General features: G+C 42.8%; 1 protein-coding gene and 1 long non-coding RNA gene across 2 annotated transcripts; both read left to right on the top strand.

The window, feature by feature from the left end:
- Positions 1-7,182: 7,182 nt before the first annotated feature.
- LOC134195196 (uncharacterized) lies at positions 7,183-8,855 on the top strand. Its single transcript, XR_009972344.1, has 3 exons — positions 7,183-7,573; positions 7,641-7,878; positions 8,570-8,855. It is a non-coding gene; the product is annotated as an uncharacterized LOC134195196 (long non-coding RNA).
- Positions 8,856-10,330: 1,475 nt separating this feature from the next.
- On the top strand, positions 10,331-11,218 carry LOC134195233 (uncharacterized). Its single transcript, XM_062664233.1, has one exon. It carries the CDS (start codon positions 10,331-10,333, stop codon positions 11,216-11,218), a length of 888 nt encoding a protein of 295 aa, XP_062520217.1.
- Positions 11,219-16,663: the final 5,445 nt, after the last annotated feature.

The raw sequence follows: 16,663 nt of genomic DNA, 5'->3' as shown, positions 1-16,663 counted from the left end.
TCAAAAAATTTTACAGCCGTTTTGGTGGCTTGCAATCAAGAATGATGTTGCACAGTACATACAGTCATGCGATGTTTGTGCTAGAAGAATGCCAACATGTTCAAAGGCACGAGCACCGTTAAAAGAGTGAAAGAAAGCTACACAACCATTGCAGAATATTGAAATAGACATCAAGGGTCTATTGCCGAAAACTGATAACGGCGCTGAATATATATTGGTCATCCAAGACGCGTTATCTAGATTTGCAGAGTTGCATGCAATCTCAAGACAAATGACAGAAGTATGTGGGAAATTGCTTGAATGGATATGCATATACGGGATTCCCACATGTATACATTCGGATCTCGGCACCTGTTTTACGAGTTAAGCAGTTGAAAAAGTTTGTTCACGGTATATGCCGTTAAACATACAAGGTCAACTCTATACTACCCACAAGGGAATGGCTCGGTTGAACGCTTAAATCACTCTTTGGGTGGAGCTATGTCTAAAATAGTTGCCTCAAATCAATTAGATTGGCAGAAACACCTTTCAGAAATACAATTTGCCCACAATACAACATTTCATGAATCTATCGCAACCACACCTTACAAGGTCGTCTTCAAGGAAGATCTTAGAACAATAGTTCATGCAGCCGCAGACGTGATTCATAGGCCACAACCTGCTGGAATCAGTAAAACGCCACTAGAATTTGCGACGGATAGAGATTCGGGAATATCTAGACTCTGTAGCAGAGTCAAGACAAACTCGGAACGAATGGCTGTACAGAGAAGAAAAGGTTACAACAAGTCGAATCTCGTATTTCATCAATGTCAATGTGGTGAGTTGGTGTGGATTAGGAATAAAACGGGAGAACGGAAAGTATCAAGACCTCTTTCACTGCGCTGGATAGGACAGTATGCTGTTGTTAGACCAATATGTGATGTTGTCTAGATCTTAAAATTGCCTCATGGCAGTAAAGAGATAACGCTACACCACGATGCTCTAAAGCCATACGTACAACGTGAGGAACTATTTATGCCTGCAAATGCATTGAGGAGTCCACGTCCCAAAAACAGGCGACCTGTAAAGCACCCCACATCGACAGAAGATCCTGACAATACTGTCGGTTGCGAGAGCACTGACTCGGGAGAAGAGTCACTATCCGAAGCGGAGGGAGGTGCGGAGGAACAACCTTGAACGCACCTAGAACTAGAAAGCCAACACCCTTTACCTAAACCACCAGTTGCATTAAGAAGATCTAAACGAATTCGCAAACTACCCAGGCGAATGCAGGATTACGTTCTAGAACCAAACGATGGGGAGAATAGTGATGTAGTGTATTGATACTTTGTATTGCGTAGTGCACGTTACTTAGATAAAGCACGCTATCCATTGGGTTCTATAAAAGTAGACGAACACAGTAAATCAGACACTCTTCTGTTACGCTCCCTCAGCTGTCGTGTTGCTACACGCGTCACCTTACACTTTGACAGTCAGACCTCGTTATTCCGACACTCGATAATCGATTGATATCAAACATGCTCTTCACTTCATTGACTTTGCATGGTATTCAGTAACAAAACAGACCATTACCAACTGCTGGCGCCATGCTGACATTCTTCCAAATGATCAACTTTCTAGTAATGCTTCAGTGGAGGAAGAAAAAACTGACACAGATGTTGAAAAGCTCATCTAGTTAATTTCTTTGCTGGACATTCCTACAGACGATCAGATTTCAGCCAGTGACTTCGTCAGTGTTGACTCAGATGCTGAAGCAGGCTACTCCCTGAATGATGAGGAATTGTGGAATTGGTTACTGCTACAGATATGGACGATAGGGACGTAGATGAAGAAGATGACGGTAATTCCACTTGTTGTCACCTTGTCTAATGCACTTGCTGCAGTTCACACTTTAACAACCTTTATGGAACAAGATTTCCTATCTTTCAAGAATGAGACTCGTGCTGTACGATCTTTGCATAGTGATCTGCAACATATTAGTGTTGTACGCTCGCAGTAACGTAGAATTGAATTGCATTTTAAGTAACCACAGGTCATTATGAGTTTATCAGCAGATTAATTAAGAGCTTCATCCTTACCTTTCCCTTATTACTGCGACAACTTAGATAATGAGGTTTGATGTCTGATTATTGGATGATCCGACACCCTCGCTAATCTGACCAGTCTAATCTAACGTGGTCGGAATAACGAGGTCTGACTCTATTAGACCAAGTTCTATTCCGACTGCCGTTGCATATTTAATTATACACGTACGGAAGAAAGAAAAAAGCAAAGGCACTAAAAATAAGAATCCATATTCGCGCAAAGTGTGCTAGGATATCATGGTACCGTAGACCCCGTAGACCTATAAACCACTTGAGTAAACTACCTCTGAATCATGTCTAACGGAAGCTGTTACATATAAACAGGTATAATTAACGCTAATGAAAACGCGCTTAATCTTAGACATGCTTATAAAAGGCTTACAGGCCCTAATGAATGTACACCTTAGGTATGTTGCGCTTTTCGCTCCTAGAAACTTACCAAACTAGAATTTTTTAAAAATTCTAAAAGTAGAAATAGATGTAGAGATTGTATAAAAAGTAACAGAAACAAGGTCTATAGATAATATGAACCAAAGACAGACATAATTATTGATTTCTTCCAACCCCACATTCTGTAAATTTTACGCTTTAGGGGTTGGAAGGATTCATTAATGATGTCTGGCTTTGGTTCACCGTATCTATAAATCTTGTTTTTGTTTAATTTTTATACAATTCCCACATCAATTTCTTTTTCCAAAGAATATGTTTTTAAAATTCTAGTTTTATTAGAGCAGCACGAAAGATTGGTAATTTGAGATGCGAGACATGAATTTTATACGAATATACGGGACGTCTACATTTATAGCTAGTTAGATGTCTTTTCACTATATTTGTGACAACGTAGCTACGAGTGACGTGTCGGATCCGGAGTGGGACACTTACTTGCGATCTCTCCTTACAGCCTTGACAAACAAGCTTCGAGTAAGCTTTGCGCTACTGGATCTTCTAGTGCAGACGAGAGTGTAAACCTACGCGGAGAGATTGATAGTAGACAGAGTGCAGCCTAATTCTGAAGAGGAGAAAGTGCGCCAAATGCTAGAGTTACTGCGAAAAAAGCAGCAGACATGTTCCACAAGTTTTGTTCTGTACTAGAAAACTCGAGTATTGGACATGCAGAATGTAGTATCTAGACTCGTGTATTAACACTAACTCAACAACACAACGAGACCTGCCAAACAAGCTTAGTCTCTCGTACTGCGCAGGCGCCCCAAGACGCCTCCCCAAAACCAACCTAAACTACTACATCTCTTCCCTCTAAATTTTCTAAGTTTCCACATTACTACACGACAGATCCAGTCTTTTTTGGAGGTATCGAAATCTGTGCGAAACGCCTGAGGACAGGTGGACCGCCAGCAGCTCTCATTTTCAATTGCTGATCAGTCTCGGTCTCTGCTTTTTTGTTTGCTGATGTTCAGTGACATCCGGAGCGTTCGTTGTTGTTGACAATCTTGTGCTCTTTTCTCCTTGCTGTTGGTCTACCCCAATGTTGGGTTGTCCTCCATCATAGCTGGTCCCTCTGGACTTTTACTCTCGGTTGTTCTCTGTCAAACGTAATCCATGTGTGACTTGACTAACCGTCCGTCCTCTAACCTCAATCTGAAAGATAGGGTCCCGTTTGACTCTCAACCACGCCTGCTAACCAATCTTGGCCCCTGCCAAAGTTAAGCACAAGCACTGTTTGCCTCGTCTCCAGATTCCGGTAACTGCAAGATTTGTCATGATCCTTCCTTTGCTGTTCTTGTGCTTCCCTTGTCTTTCTGACCAGGTTCGGATGTACTAAGTCCAGGCAGCTTCTTGGTCTCCGTCCCATCAGAATCACAGCTGGCTCCTCTCCAGTTGTCGCGTGTGGTGTTATTCTGTACCAAAGCAGAAATTTATCCAGCTCCGTTTCCAGTGTTCCCTATTCGTTGATCATTCGTTTCATGGCTGCCTTGAATGTTTGAACCGCCCTCTCAGCCATCCAATTAGAGAACGGGTGGTAGGGTGCAGTTGTAATATGCACAATTTCCTTGCCCTTCATAAAGTTCCGAAATTCTTGACTCGTATAGGCCGAGCCATTATCACTGACTATGATTTCCGGTATTCCGTGGGTCGCAAAAATTGACTTCAGCGCCCCAATGGTAGGTCTAGTTGCGGGGGAACTCAATGGCTTCACTTCCCGCAATTTGAAATACGCATGTGACAGTATCAAGAACCACCGCCCCAAGAATGGCCAAGCAAAGTCGATGTGTAATCTTGACCACGCATGTGCTGGCTGTGCCCAAGGGTGAAGAGGCGCTTTTGGTGATGATCTGTGATGCTCTTGCCTTGTCTCGCAGGATTTTGCTATCTTTTCTATATCATCATCCAATCTCGGCCATCAAATGTAACTTCTTGCTAGGCTTTTCATTCTAGATACCCCAGGTGAGCCACATATAATTCTTTCAACACCATCGGACACGCCTTCTGTGGTATAATAACTCGCGACCCCACAGTACACAACCACCCAAGACACTTAGCTCGTGCCGGCGATTCCAGTAATGTTGGAGCTCTGAGTCTACTTCTCTCGGCCATCCACTCAACACATAATGCCTGACAGTTGGCAGTTGTCCATCTCTGTCTATTAATTGCCCAAGTTGTACAGTTGTTATCGGTCTGACCGGGGTCATTTCCAAGATGTAAAGTGATAGCACCGATTCACTAGGATCGTCACTAACTTCTGGTTTAACAGACAAAGGTAACCGACTGAGTGCATCGGCGTTGGCATTTGTCGTCCCTGGTCAATAACGTAGTTTATATTGATAGCCAGACAACATTATTGCCCAACTTTGGATGCTCCTGATGCCATCAGCGGCACGCACTTATTCTCTCCTAATAACGAGACCAACGGCTTGTGATCGGTTAGGATTTTAAATGCTCTTCCACTCAAGTATTGGTGGAACTTCTTCACTCCGAACAGCAATGCGAGTGCTTCGCGGTCTATCTGCGCATATCTCCTTTCTGCTTCAGCCAAGCTCCTAGATGCAAAAGCGATTGGTCGCTCAGTACCGTCGTGTAGTCTGTGTGAAAGCACAGCTCCTACCCCGTACGGCGAGACATCGCAGGCTAAGATGACTTTCTTCCTTGGCTCGAAATGTATCGTCACTTGACTAGACTGAAGAGTCTCTTTTGCTCGTCTGAACGCTTCCTTATGCTCATCTTTCCACTGCAAACGTACCTTCTGGTGCAACAGCTGATACAGTGGAGCCAGCCTTGAAGCCATCTTCGGTAAAAACCGGCCATAGTAATTAATCATACCCAAGTAGGATCGAAATTCCGAAACAGTTTTGGGTTCAGGTGCAGCTTGAATAGCCATCACCTTCTTCTTGTCTGGGGCTAGCCCCTGGCTGTTGATAGTATGGCCTGAGTAACTGATTTATTTCTGCAAAAACGCGCATTTAACCAGCTTTAGTCGCAATCCCGAGTTGGCTAGACGTTGTAGTACCATTTCTAGGTTCTGCAAATGTTCCTCCAGACAACTTCCTGTCACTAGAATATCCCCTAAATAGACCACTGTCATGGGGATATCTTGGAGAAGAGTGTCCATTACTATTTGAAAAATGGCTGGACCCGAGGCCACCCCAAAAGGTAGGCGTTTGTACTTGAACAACCTCAAGTGAGTATTTATGACTACGTACTTCTGCGACGTCTCATCAAGTGTCACCTGCTGATAAGTTTGGCTCAGATCTAACTTGGTGAACAACTGACCTCCAGTTAAAGAGGCAAATATATCATTGATCTTTGGCAGTGGGTATTTCTCACAAGGGGCAGCCTGGGTAATCGTCAACCTAAAGTCACCGCATATCCTGATTGAACCGTCCTTTTTCAGAACCGGATACTACTGGAGCAGCCCAATCCGAGGATCGAACGGCTTCTATAATTTCGTCTTGTTCCAACCGTATCAACTCCTGTTCTACTAGCTCTTTGTACGCATATGGTACATTTCGAGGCTTGAAAAACCGAGGTGCGGTATCAGGTCTCATTGCTATCGATGCTGTTGCACCCTCCAGTAGTCTCATCTCCTCCTTGAATACTTCCTGGTATTTGGTGATGAGCTCCTTATGTTGAATCCTTCCTTCCTCGTGTGATGTTCTACCAGTGATATGGAGATGGAATATCTCTTCCCATTTCAGTTTTAGGGTCTGCATTCATTTTTTACCGAACAATTTGGACCTTTGCCTTTGACAATGATCAATGGCAGGAAAACCACTTGCTGTCCATATCTCACTTTCACATCTGTTTCACAAACCAAAGTTATTGATTTCCCTGAATATGTGCGTAATTGTACTTGTGGCCTACGCAAACCGGGGCCTTCCGTTCAGACCATACTGCATTGAACGTAGCTTCATTCACCAGAGTTACCGCTGCCCCATTGTCTATCACCATCTCCACCTTCTGCTGGTTTATCACAACTTTTACCTTGAGTGGCTTCACTTTATTGCCACGCCCCACTACCTGTACAGCGTTCATGCCGTCTCTAACATTTCTGATTCCTGGCCTCTTCTTGGCTTATTTGGTGGGCTGTCTTTGATTCTCCTTGTTGATTTGACTGACTTCAGCACGCTCTCGCTATATGGCCCCGCTTATTGCACTTCCTAAATTCTGCTGTCTCGAAGCGACATGGCTTGGGAAGATGCCAACCCAAACATCGGGAACACCTACTCTTTTCTGGTGTATGGTCCCTCCTACTTGATGTCTGATGTACTGCTACTGCTGCTTGATTCGTTGTTGATGTAAGACCACCTTGCTGCATTTCTAGCGAATTTTTCGCAGCTGTTTCTATAGCTCGGGCAATTCGTAGGGCGTTCTCAACTGTCAAGTTGACTTCTTGCAAGAGTCTCCGCTGAATCTTCTCTTCATTTATCCCGCACTCCAGTCTGTCTCTTAGCATGTCTGAGAGAGTATCCCCAAACGCACAGTCTGTCCATAATCGACGCAATTCCGTCACGAAATCCGCCACAAACTCAAATTCTTTCCTGTTACAACTGTTAAATCTAACCCGTTGCAGAATAACAAAGGCTTTGGTCTCACGTGATGTTGGACTCTCTCGACGATGTCGTCATAGTCGACTGCATCCGGTGTCTGTGGTGCGAGAAGAGACGGATGAGTTTGTACGTTTCAGCGCTACATACGCTCAACAACACTGCCTTCCGTTGGTCTTTGTCCGTCACCTTGTTCGCCGTAAAATAAAAATCTAGTCGTTCGACGTAGAGTTCCCATTCATCTTGAGTTCCATCAAACGGCCCCACTTTCCCGAACATCGATGTCACGTTTTGTTCTTTGCCTCGTCGCCAATATGTTGTATCTAAACTCGTGTGTTAGCACTCTAACTCAACAACACAATAAAACTCGCCAAACAAGCTTAGTCTCTCGTACTGCGCCGGCGCCCCAAGACGCCTCCCCCAAAACAACCCCAAACTACTACACAGAACTAGCCAAAAGGCTGAGATCAGGAGAAGGCAAAGACGAAGGTAAGAAAATTCAATTTTGAGTTTTGACTAGTTTATGCCGCACCTGCTTATTTCAGTTTCGATCTAGTGGATGCCAACGTGGAAGAAAGGTCAAATGGTGACAACACTGCAAGTGACAAAAAGACGATGTGCGACGACAGAAACCTGTGCTGCCAAATTTAGTGTTTCTTCTAACTCTGGCGGTTTTCGTTGCAGTAATCATAAAAGCTACAAACCAGCAGATCGCTATATTTCGTGAAAAAGCAGCAGTACCGTTAACTCCGGACTCAGACGATGACCAAGTTACATCTGTTGGACTTAGAAAGGTTAGTGCTTCAACACTCTAGTGTCCTTTGCTTGCTTTTTACTAGCACAAATTACAAACAAAACAAATCGTACGTAGTCCCGTATGCATGCAAACACGTATGATTTAGCTAGAAAGAAGACTCTACACTTAATTACTTAATGAATTGATTTACGTGTCTATGCATATAATGCTCTTACTGTTTGGATGATATTGAATCTAGACGCTGCTGGTGAAACATAGACGTTTGCCACCGCTGGTTATTTATTGTTGAGCAGCGCTGTTCAAAACGTCTTGAGTAAAGCAAAGAGCAGTCAAACAACCCTAGACAGACTAACAAAATGCTACACCAAACAGTCCAACCGAGGCAATTTATATAAATTTATAATTGTTTATAAATTATTACTAATATTAATAAAAACTACAATCAACTATATAAAATATATTATTAATATTAATAAAACTGCAATAAACATATAAATTGTATCATAAAAGTTTACACGTAACAAGCCGATTTCTCCTATGGAAGGCATGCAAGCACCTTACTGCTTCATGCCTATATTTATGCCTTTGCAGAAACCGTGTGCCAAGTTCTAGAGCTGTGAGGAACAGGCCAATCTGTTCTCTAGATGTAGAATCAGAAATTAAGACTTTAGTTACGTTTTGGTATCATCACCACTGATCAAATTCAATTTCTTTTTGTTTCCTTACAGATTGCTGACAAGGTAGGATCTTATTGGTATCCAATTGGCATCCATCTGGGCTTCAAGCAAACAAAGAAGGCACTTTTGGAAGCTTGCAGACAAGTTGATGTTAGACAGGCATGTGAAAGGGTTTTTATAAGATGAGAAACTGCCATCTCTTTTCATAATTGTTGCAGCTCTTTTAGCTTATGGGAGCACAAACAATGGGCTGTGACCCTTATCACAATTCCTTGTCTCTTAGCTAACGTTGTTTTGGAATTTTCGTAAACGACTGTATATCAATCACTGTAAGCTGTTGATAACGCGTATATAAAACTAATAGAATTCCAACGAAAGCTACTGTTCGAGATATTTATCTAAATGTTACATGAGAAAAACTGTGGTAGACGGCATTTCCATGCAGTTTGATTGTTTCGGTCACGTTTAATTAAGTAAATTGAGCTACTTAAAGTTAAGATTACCTCCTACTTTTAAAATTTAAACTTTCTATTCTATCAGTTGATGCAATAATGGCTTAACGACCACAGTATACCGTAATACACCCATCAAATACTTATCCAAAGGTTGCCAGAGATTATGTGAATTCAACTCGCGCGCACAGAGACGGAATCTCCAGTGACTATACATAGAAATCAACCATGTCCAGTACTATATGACTAATTGCCCATTTTTTTAATTTGTATCGTCTGTTGTATACACTTAGCCTCGTACCAGAGCCTCTCGCGCGTCGTGCCCGGTTCCCGTATAACACGAAAACGCTGGAGAGAGTCTGGGATCATACCGCCTACCGTTTATGCTGTTAGATGATCATCTTAGCTCGTATGTCACAAAGCCTCGGGCTAATAACACGATTAGTGTAAGTGCTTTTCTCAAGTGTCACAGAGAAAGTCTCTTGGACGTGGACGCGTTTCTCCTGCGATCGCCAATATATCTCTTACGTTGAACAACCTGCAGGATGTTTTCAGAAGACGTACAAGACACGGTTAGCTGGGAGGTGGGAACCCTTTGGGTAGGCTGTTACGGAATGGTAGAATCTTTTTTATTAGTACCAGAGTGGTAGGTCTCTGACATAGCATAGGGTACTTGATCCGCACAGCTGTGCGCAGACTCTTCACAAAGCGCGAAATGGCTTCTGAAAGCGCGAATTTTGAACTCGGTCTGAAATCTGTTCTTTCCGACGTATTTGGACACCATAGTTTTCGTGAATGTCAGCTTGAGGCCTCCAAGGCGATTCTTTCAAACAAGGATGTGTTTGTTCGACTAAAGACTTCGGGCGGCAAGTCTTTGTGCTACCTACTGCCTGCCCTTCTCTTGAACGGAGTGTGTGTGATCATTAGCCCGCTGATATCATTGATGCATGATCAGGTAGGTGTAGTTGCTTGAAGCAGCCAGTTTGCTTTAGTTATTAGCCTCCGGATGATTCAAGGTCGCCAAACTGGTAAAAAAGGGAGTGTTTGTCACACGAATTGAGTCCTTGTCAGACGAGAAACTGTTGAAAGACATTTCTTCCAGCAATTACAAACTAAGTGAATAGTATTGGACAATCTTTTGGTCAGGCAATGGTGGGTAACAGTGGTTTGTCTAGTTTATACGTCTCCAGAAGCGATCACATCAAGTTTTTGGCGAAACGCATTGTCTAGGCAATTGAAGACAGCAATCTCCTTTATTGCTATTGATGCAGTACATCTGATCGAAGAGTGAGGGTCTACATTTAGACCTTCTTACAAGGAACTAAGTTTTATTCGTTCTTGCCTGCCTACTGTCCCTATTATGGCTCTCTCAGCAACAGCTCCACTTTTCCTTATTACTTCTGTAACCCAACATCTGAATATGCCTGACTATGTTCTAGTATTTGGATCTCTAAATCGTCCAAACTTATATTTTTCTTTGGATTCATCCACCTCTATTTCGTCAGTCTTCCACTTGTTAGCTTCTATGTTGTCCTCTGTAAAGTATTCTAAAGATATTCCAAAAACTCTTTTATTTTGCAGATCAAAGGATGTTTTGTATAAAGTGTATATTCATCTTGTGTACAGCTGCAGTAGTATAACCAGGGGTACAGTAGGACAATACCATGCCACAATGACACTTGAGGGGCGATCACAACACTATGGAGAATTCAAGTGTGGCAAGCAGCGAGTCATGGTAGCTACTAGTGCGTTTGGCCTTGGTGTGGACATTGATGACATCAGTGAAGTTATTCTATTCGGTTTGCCAGACAGTGGATCTGAGCTTGTGCAACTTGCTGGACGTGGAGGGAGAGATCCACAAAGGTTGTGCCTTGTTCGGTTTGTGGCACACTCTCAGGACCGTAGGCTGTCAGTGTGCAACAACGAAATTGTGACTCTTGCCTCAAATAAGGTCTGTTTGAGAAGAGTTCTTGTTTACAAGATTTTGCAGTCAGATGAGCCATTACCTGATAGTGATTTGCGCTGTTCCTTCTGCAATGCATCTGATGAGCGACCTCGTATTTTTCAGCCAGAGGTGGATTGCACCTTACCACTTCCTCCTATTCCATGCAGATCTGCACCGTTGAGATCACGTCGTGTTGGTGCTAGTCAGAGAGGTCCTTTGAGGAAAGCACTACTTGAACTTAGAAAGACGGCAGGTGGCACAAGATACAAAATGAGAGGACTAGATGGGTCTTATCCATGTTAGTGATTGATAAACTAGCAAAACAATGTAATAAGATTCGATCAGAAAATGATGTTAGGTCACTAGGAGTTGTAAGGGACTTCAGTTTAGCAGTTTTTAAGTTAATTGAGTTTCACATTCCTTGCACTATAGCCAATATCAGTAGTGATGGTACAAGGAGCACTTCAGCTTGTAGACATGTTTTAGGAGAGATTAAAAATCACTAGTAACTCACTTTAGGCTATGTTTCTCAATACAAGTAGTTACGATATTATGTACATGTGTCTATTTCTGTCATAGCTGTATGTCATCAAGAAAATCAATTTCTTCATGGTCTTCAGTGGACCCATTGTCCTCAATTCTCAGGTCTGTCTTAATTAGAAACTTTGCAATCCATTGCTTGGATAAGGCAACTTCATATCCTTTTTTCTCTGGTGTTGTGAAATGTCTGTTAGATGGCAACTCTCTTTTGGGAATCCGACAAGTGACTTGACTGGCCAATAGATTGGATGTCATCATTTGGATGTCTTTTTCAGCACTTGTACTTGTATGCCTTGTACCTACATGAGGAGCATGAACTTCCTGATCGCATAACAGTGCAGCATCATGTAATAGCTGAGATGCTAAGCTTATTACTCTTAAATGATGGAGGGTGATACTGCCACCAGAAGATCGTAAAGCTGTTTTGATGACAACATTGTGGTGTCTACTGCCATGTCTATTGCTTTCCCATGACCAGGTATGCCCAGAGCATTAACAGCTCTGTTGTCAGTTACTATGTAAGCAAGCCTTTTGGAAAAGTCAGCCTTCAGATTGAATAAGAGATTTGCTGCTTCATTGCTGTAGTTGCTTCTCTTTGTTGCGAGGAAGTACAGTAACCACATTCGCCAATGTTGGATAACTCTTGGGCCATCTTCGTACTTGATGGCTTTCCTCAAATCTTCATAAAGGAGGGCCATGAGCAGAAAAGAACGATGGAAATTATACAGGTTGTCTGCATCATGGTCATCTTCATCTGTTCCTATAACTAGCACGTCATTGGCGAATCTCTCTGCTGTTTCGTCTAGCCATGAGTTCGTTATAATGGTTGCATCTTGTACAATTAAATCTGAGGTAGCAGATATATTGAGAAAGGTGATGAGGTATGCAGTCAGATGTGCTTCTAATGCATGTTTGAGGAACTCATCGGATTGTTGAAATTTTTTTTGCAGCAGCGGTGACTCCACTTCGGTTGATCAGTTTGCTGAGATGAGCCAATAAGCCAGGAAAATCATGTGACTCCCAAAATATGAGGAAGATGACTTTTAGGCACTCCCATGCGAAGTGGAAATCACCAGGATTCTCTTTCGCCCATAGGAGGCGTGCTGAAGGAATATCTGCTACCCTTCTTCGCCGAGCTGCACGAATTGCCCTGCAATTCGCTTGGTCACCGACAACACATTGTTGAACAGTGTTATCTATCGCCAGCATTTTTTGAAATTATTCAAGAATAGTAACATTATTGTCAGTGTAACTTTCATCTATGTCTATCACTGCAGTAGGGTGGATAATAGATTTTGTTGTTGGGTGGTCATGGTTGTCATATTGATGTCTTGCTATAAGGTAATTGCAGCATTTGAACCTGTGTATGAGTACCTTCTGAACTCTTGTCTGAGCAGATTCGTGAAATGTTTTGTCGTCATCATCATTCGGTAGAATGTCTTCCACAGCTAAATCTCCTCGAGTGCATTGTGGTAATTCTGTTGTGTTGTAATCAGGTGGGGAGAGTCTGGCTACTTTGACAGCCAAACGGCTCGTGAAGTTTCATGCCTCTGTATGTCTGGCATGTCTCTCATGGGTGACACGTTTCTCAATATTTATGTTGTCATAGGCAACGATCCAGTCTTCATGTTGAAGCTCTCTGTTCTGCTCTATTGCCTTTGCAGCGTTTTCCACATACCTAAAGTTTGACTATATGACAAGCAGACACCCATATGGTTAAGAGTAGTAATGACTTGTTTACTAGTTGCCCTGGCAACCAACATTAAACTAACTAGAAGCTGAAAACCTTTGACCTTGTCACTTGCCTTCTTCGCTAGTAAGCAGACTGCTGCCAAGCTGTAGATATCTTTTGGTCCTGTAGTGGTGTTAGTTTGGCCTATCGAGGAAAGCAGTGATGTAATTTTGGGAGCGTGTGTAAGCAATTGGCTGTGTAGATTATGTAAACTAAAGTCTGCAGTCAGTGAAGATGCATCTGCTGCATCACCTGGACCTGTTGACATGATTCCTCCAGCTCTCTGTAGCGCATTCAGCTCTGCGTTAATTTCTGTATCTACTTGATGCCACTGGATAGATTGACTCTCAATAATTGATTGTTGCAGTTCAGCCTCCAAGTCTTGTCCGCGCTTCTTTTCACGTTTGAGCTCAGCTTCTAATTGTGTAATTCGTAGTAGATGGTCAGAGGTCGGTGATGTAATATCCCTTGATGACTCTTGTATGCAAGAACGTTTGGCTGGACTTTCCTCATGATCACTCTTTCTCCGGATACAGCAGTAAACGTATGAGCGGCAGCCGTGAACTCTGGCGCTTTTTCCTCTCTACAGTTGATGCAAAGGCAAGGCGCACTAGCTTGCCAACATCCACAGAAGACAGCGTTGCCTTTCCGGCGGCCAAAAAGCTACAGTTGACGCTGTTCATTACCACTTTCGTTGGAACTCTACCTGATGAGCTTCCCGACTCATATTGTTCTTGTAGCCTAGCACAGTCATAGAGCAGCGCTTAGTGCATGCATAGACTCCAGGCTACTGGTGATCAAATCACATTGGACCTTACAGCTTCAGGTAACGTGAATCGAACTCAGGAGATCGCTCTGTGAATGAATCGGTTTTCATGTCGCATAGGCGAACGAAAAACAAACAATGAATGTATGCAGTTCTGGGATATCACAGATAGCGTAATGCCTAATTTGCTTTGATAGAAAGGTGTATTGTTACAGCATAATGAACTAATAGTATAAAAGTATTGACGTTGGTGACGTGGGGTGACACTTAGATGACGTGGGGTGACACTAGGTGAAGAAAGTAGGCGGTATGATCCCAGACCCTCTCCAGCGTTTTCGTGTTATACGAGAACCGGGCACGACGCGCGAGAGGGTCTGGTACGAGGCTATATAAACTCTGTTATTCCAATGGAGAGCTGCATGCATGCTTCTTAATTAAACGATCGTCTATAGAGTCTTCACAAACAGCCTAGATATGACAACGGAAACATGAGATAGTATTAGTACAGATAAAGTAAACGGAGATGAGATAACCTCGTAATTGTTCGGGTTCTTTTTTAACCTAGGCGCTCAACGTATTCATCTTTTCATTTGGTTAGCTGTACATGACGCTTTCAAAACATGTCTGCAGCTGATCGTAAATGGCAAAGTCACATGTGACCACGTTACAGCGATCTGACTACAAGATTACAAGTGAGCGGCACTGTACTAGACCATGTCTGCTACTCGAGACTGCTTGATTCCGACGGACGTTTGACAGTGGATAAAGTGCAACCGAACACAGAAGAAGAGAAGGTTCGCTGCTTGTTTGGGATTGCTAGAAAAGAAGCCTCTTGGATCATTTCAAATTTTTGTAATATATTGGAAGATGACAAGGTTGGATATGGGCCCTTGGCTGTTATGCTACGGTCTGAAAGTAAGCGTACGTGTAAATATAAATATAGTGTGGAACCTACGTCGTTGATATCAATCAGACATAAAGTCTCGTGATTTTGGATGCTGTCATGGTCACGATATTAATTAATTAATCGCTTGCGCTGCTCAAAAACATTTTTTATTGGATGGTTTTCTTGCACAAAGCAGTGCGTGGGACGTACAGAAGCAGCTCAGTAAGAGCTGAGCCGAGTGACCATGCGCCCTCTCAGCGTACCTTACGACGGTTTCATACGCGATTGCGCGACGGTCAAAAAGTTTTACTGACACGAATTAGCACAAAAAGAGAAGCTAATTTTTTGTGATTTCTTTTAACGCAGCATAGAAAAAACGAAACGTACCGTTAATATCTCTGTTCTCTAGAGAGGATGCACCACCGCAACTTTCTTGACTCATTGAATTTGCTGTACTGCATGGACATCTAGCTCAGCTCGCTTGTACACGCGCCGTATATTTAAGGTGTTTGTACACTTTTTTTATTAAGACTTTACTTTGTTGTTGTTGGTGTTTAGGAAACTGAACCTTGCAGTGGAGGCGTACATAGGCAAGCAGCAGCACCAGAGGCTACACACTCAGATGATGCCGAACTTACACCTGTCGAACTTGATAAACTAATTGATCTACTCTAAGTTTGTTTTCATGTTCTTGGTTTCCTAGCTCATAAAACAAAAGTAGGAGTTGTACCTATAGATATTCTGATCCCATGCATACACATGATCTAGAGAAGACACTACAGATGACTCAGGTAATTGACAAAAAAATTAATATTTTTGTGTGGTATGAAGGTTGTGCTCGTGTGTAAGGTGGGTGTACACATACACACACACACACACACACACACACACACACACACACACACACACACACACACACACACACACACACACACACGACTACATACATGCACATATATAATGAAGTAGAACACAACTTCATTACCAGAGTCCCGGATTTCCGGGCTAAGGGTATAGAAATAGTTAGATGACTGACCAACAGTATTTATACTCGATTAGCGCAGAAGCAAATAAAGATATTCCGACCAATGACGAGAAAAGGTGTAATTCCCGACCAATAGACAAACGTGATGTTGTCATTAGGCTCCACCTCTCTTTGTTTGGTAGCTGCTAGCAAGAACTCGGCCATCCGGCGTCGGTCCTGTACATGGCGTTTAGTCTTTCGCTACGACTTTACGGTTTTAGTACATAGAAACAACAGCTATAATTATATTTGCACATCAATGTGTTCCCACCAACAACCAGGCGTCTAGAGAGCGAAGGTGTAGCTGTATCTGACTTGTAAAATTTCGCTTGTTCCACAGTTTTTCTGCATAGTGGTTCTGCAGTCTGACCGCTTGAATTTTCGGTTTGCGTGGCTGAGCTGCCGCCGTCTTGTTGCAAAATTGAAAATCAGTTAGTGTCGTCTTCAACTGATATTTGGCACTGGACAAGAATTTGCGAAGGGGAATGTGCGTTGTCCATGACAGCGTCTGTTTGTCGGACGAAGCGGCTCATCTTTTAGTGAATCTCTATTCATTTTTGTTAGCGTATCCAAAGTCAAAGATAAGAAACGTCTAATCTAAATGTGCACGTGCCTTTTTTCCCACATTAATGTTTTGTTTTGGCTCTGACAGCTCTGGGGTCACCTCATTACGACAATCAAAATTGCGGTTAGACGGATGGCTGTGTAAATACGGTACAGTAGGCGTAGTAAGCACAACGTGAGGGGATTCTCAATGGTGTCAAATGCATGAGCGTTTGTGCCTCTTGCCTTACACTGTA

This window comes from Corticium candelabrum, chromosome 19, assembly GCF_963422355.1.
Source record: "Corticium candelabrum chromosome 19, ooCorCand1.1, whole genome shotgun sequence".
Classification (NCBI taxonomy): Eukaryota; Metazoa; Porifera; class Homoscleromorpha; order Homosclerophorida; family Plakinidae; genus Corticium; species Corticium candelabrum.
This window is presented reverse-complemented; position numbering and strand designations above follow the sequence as displayed.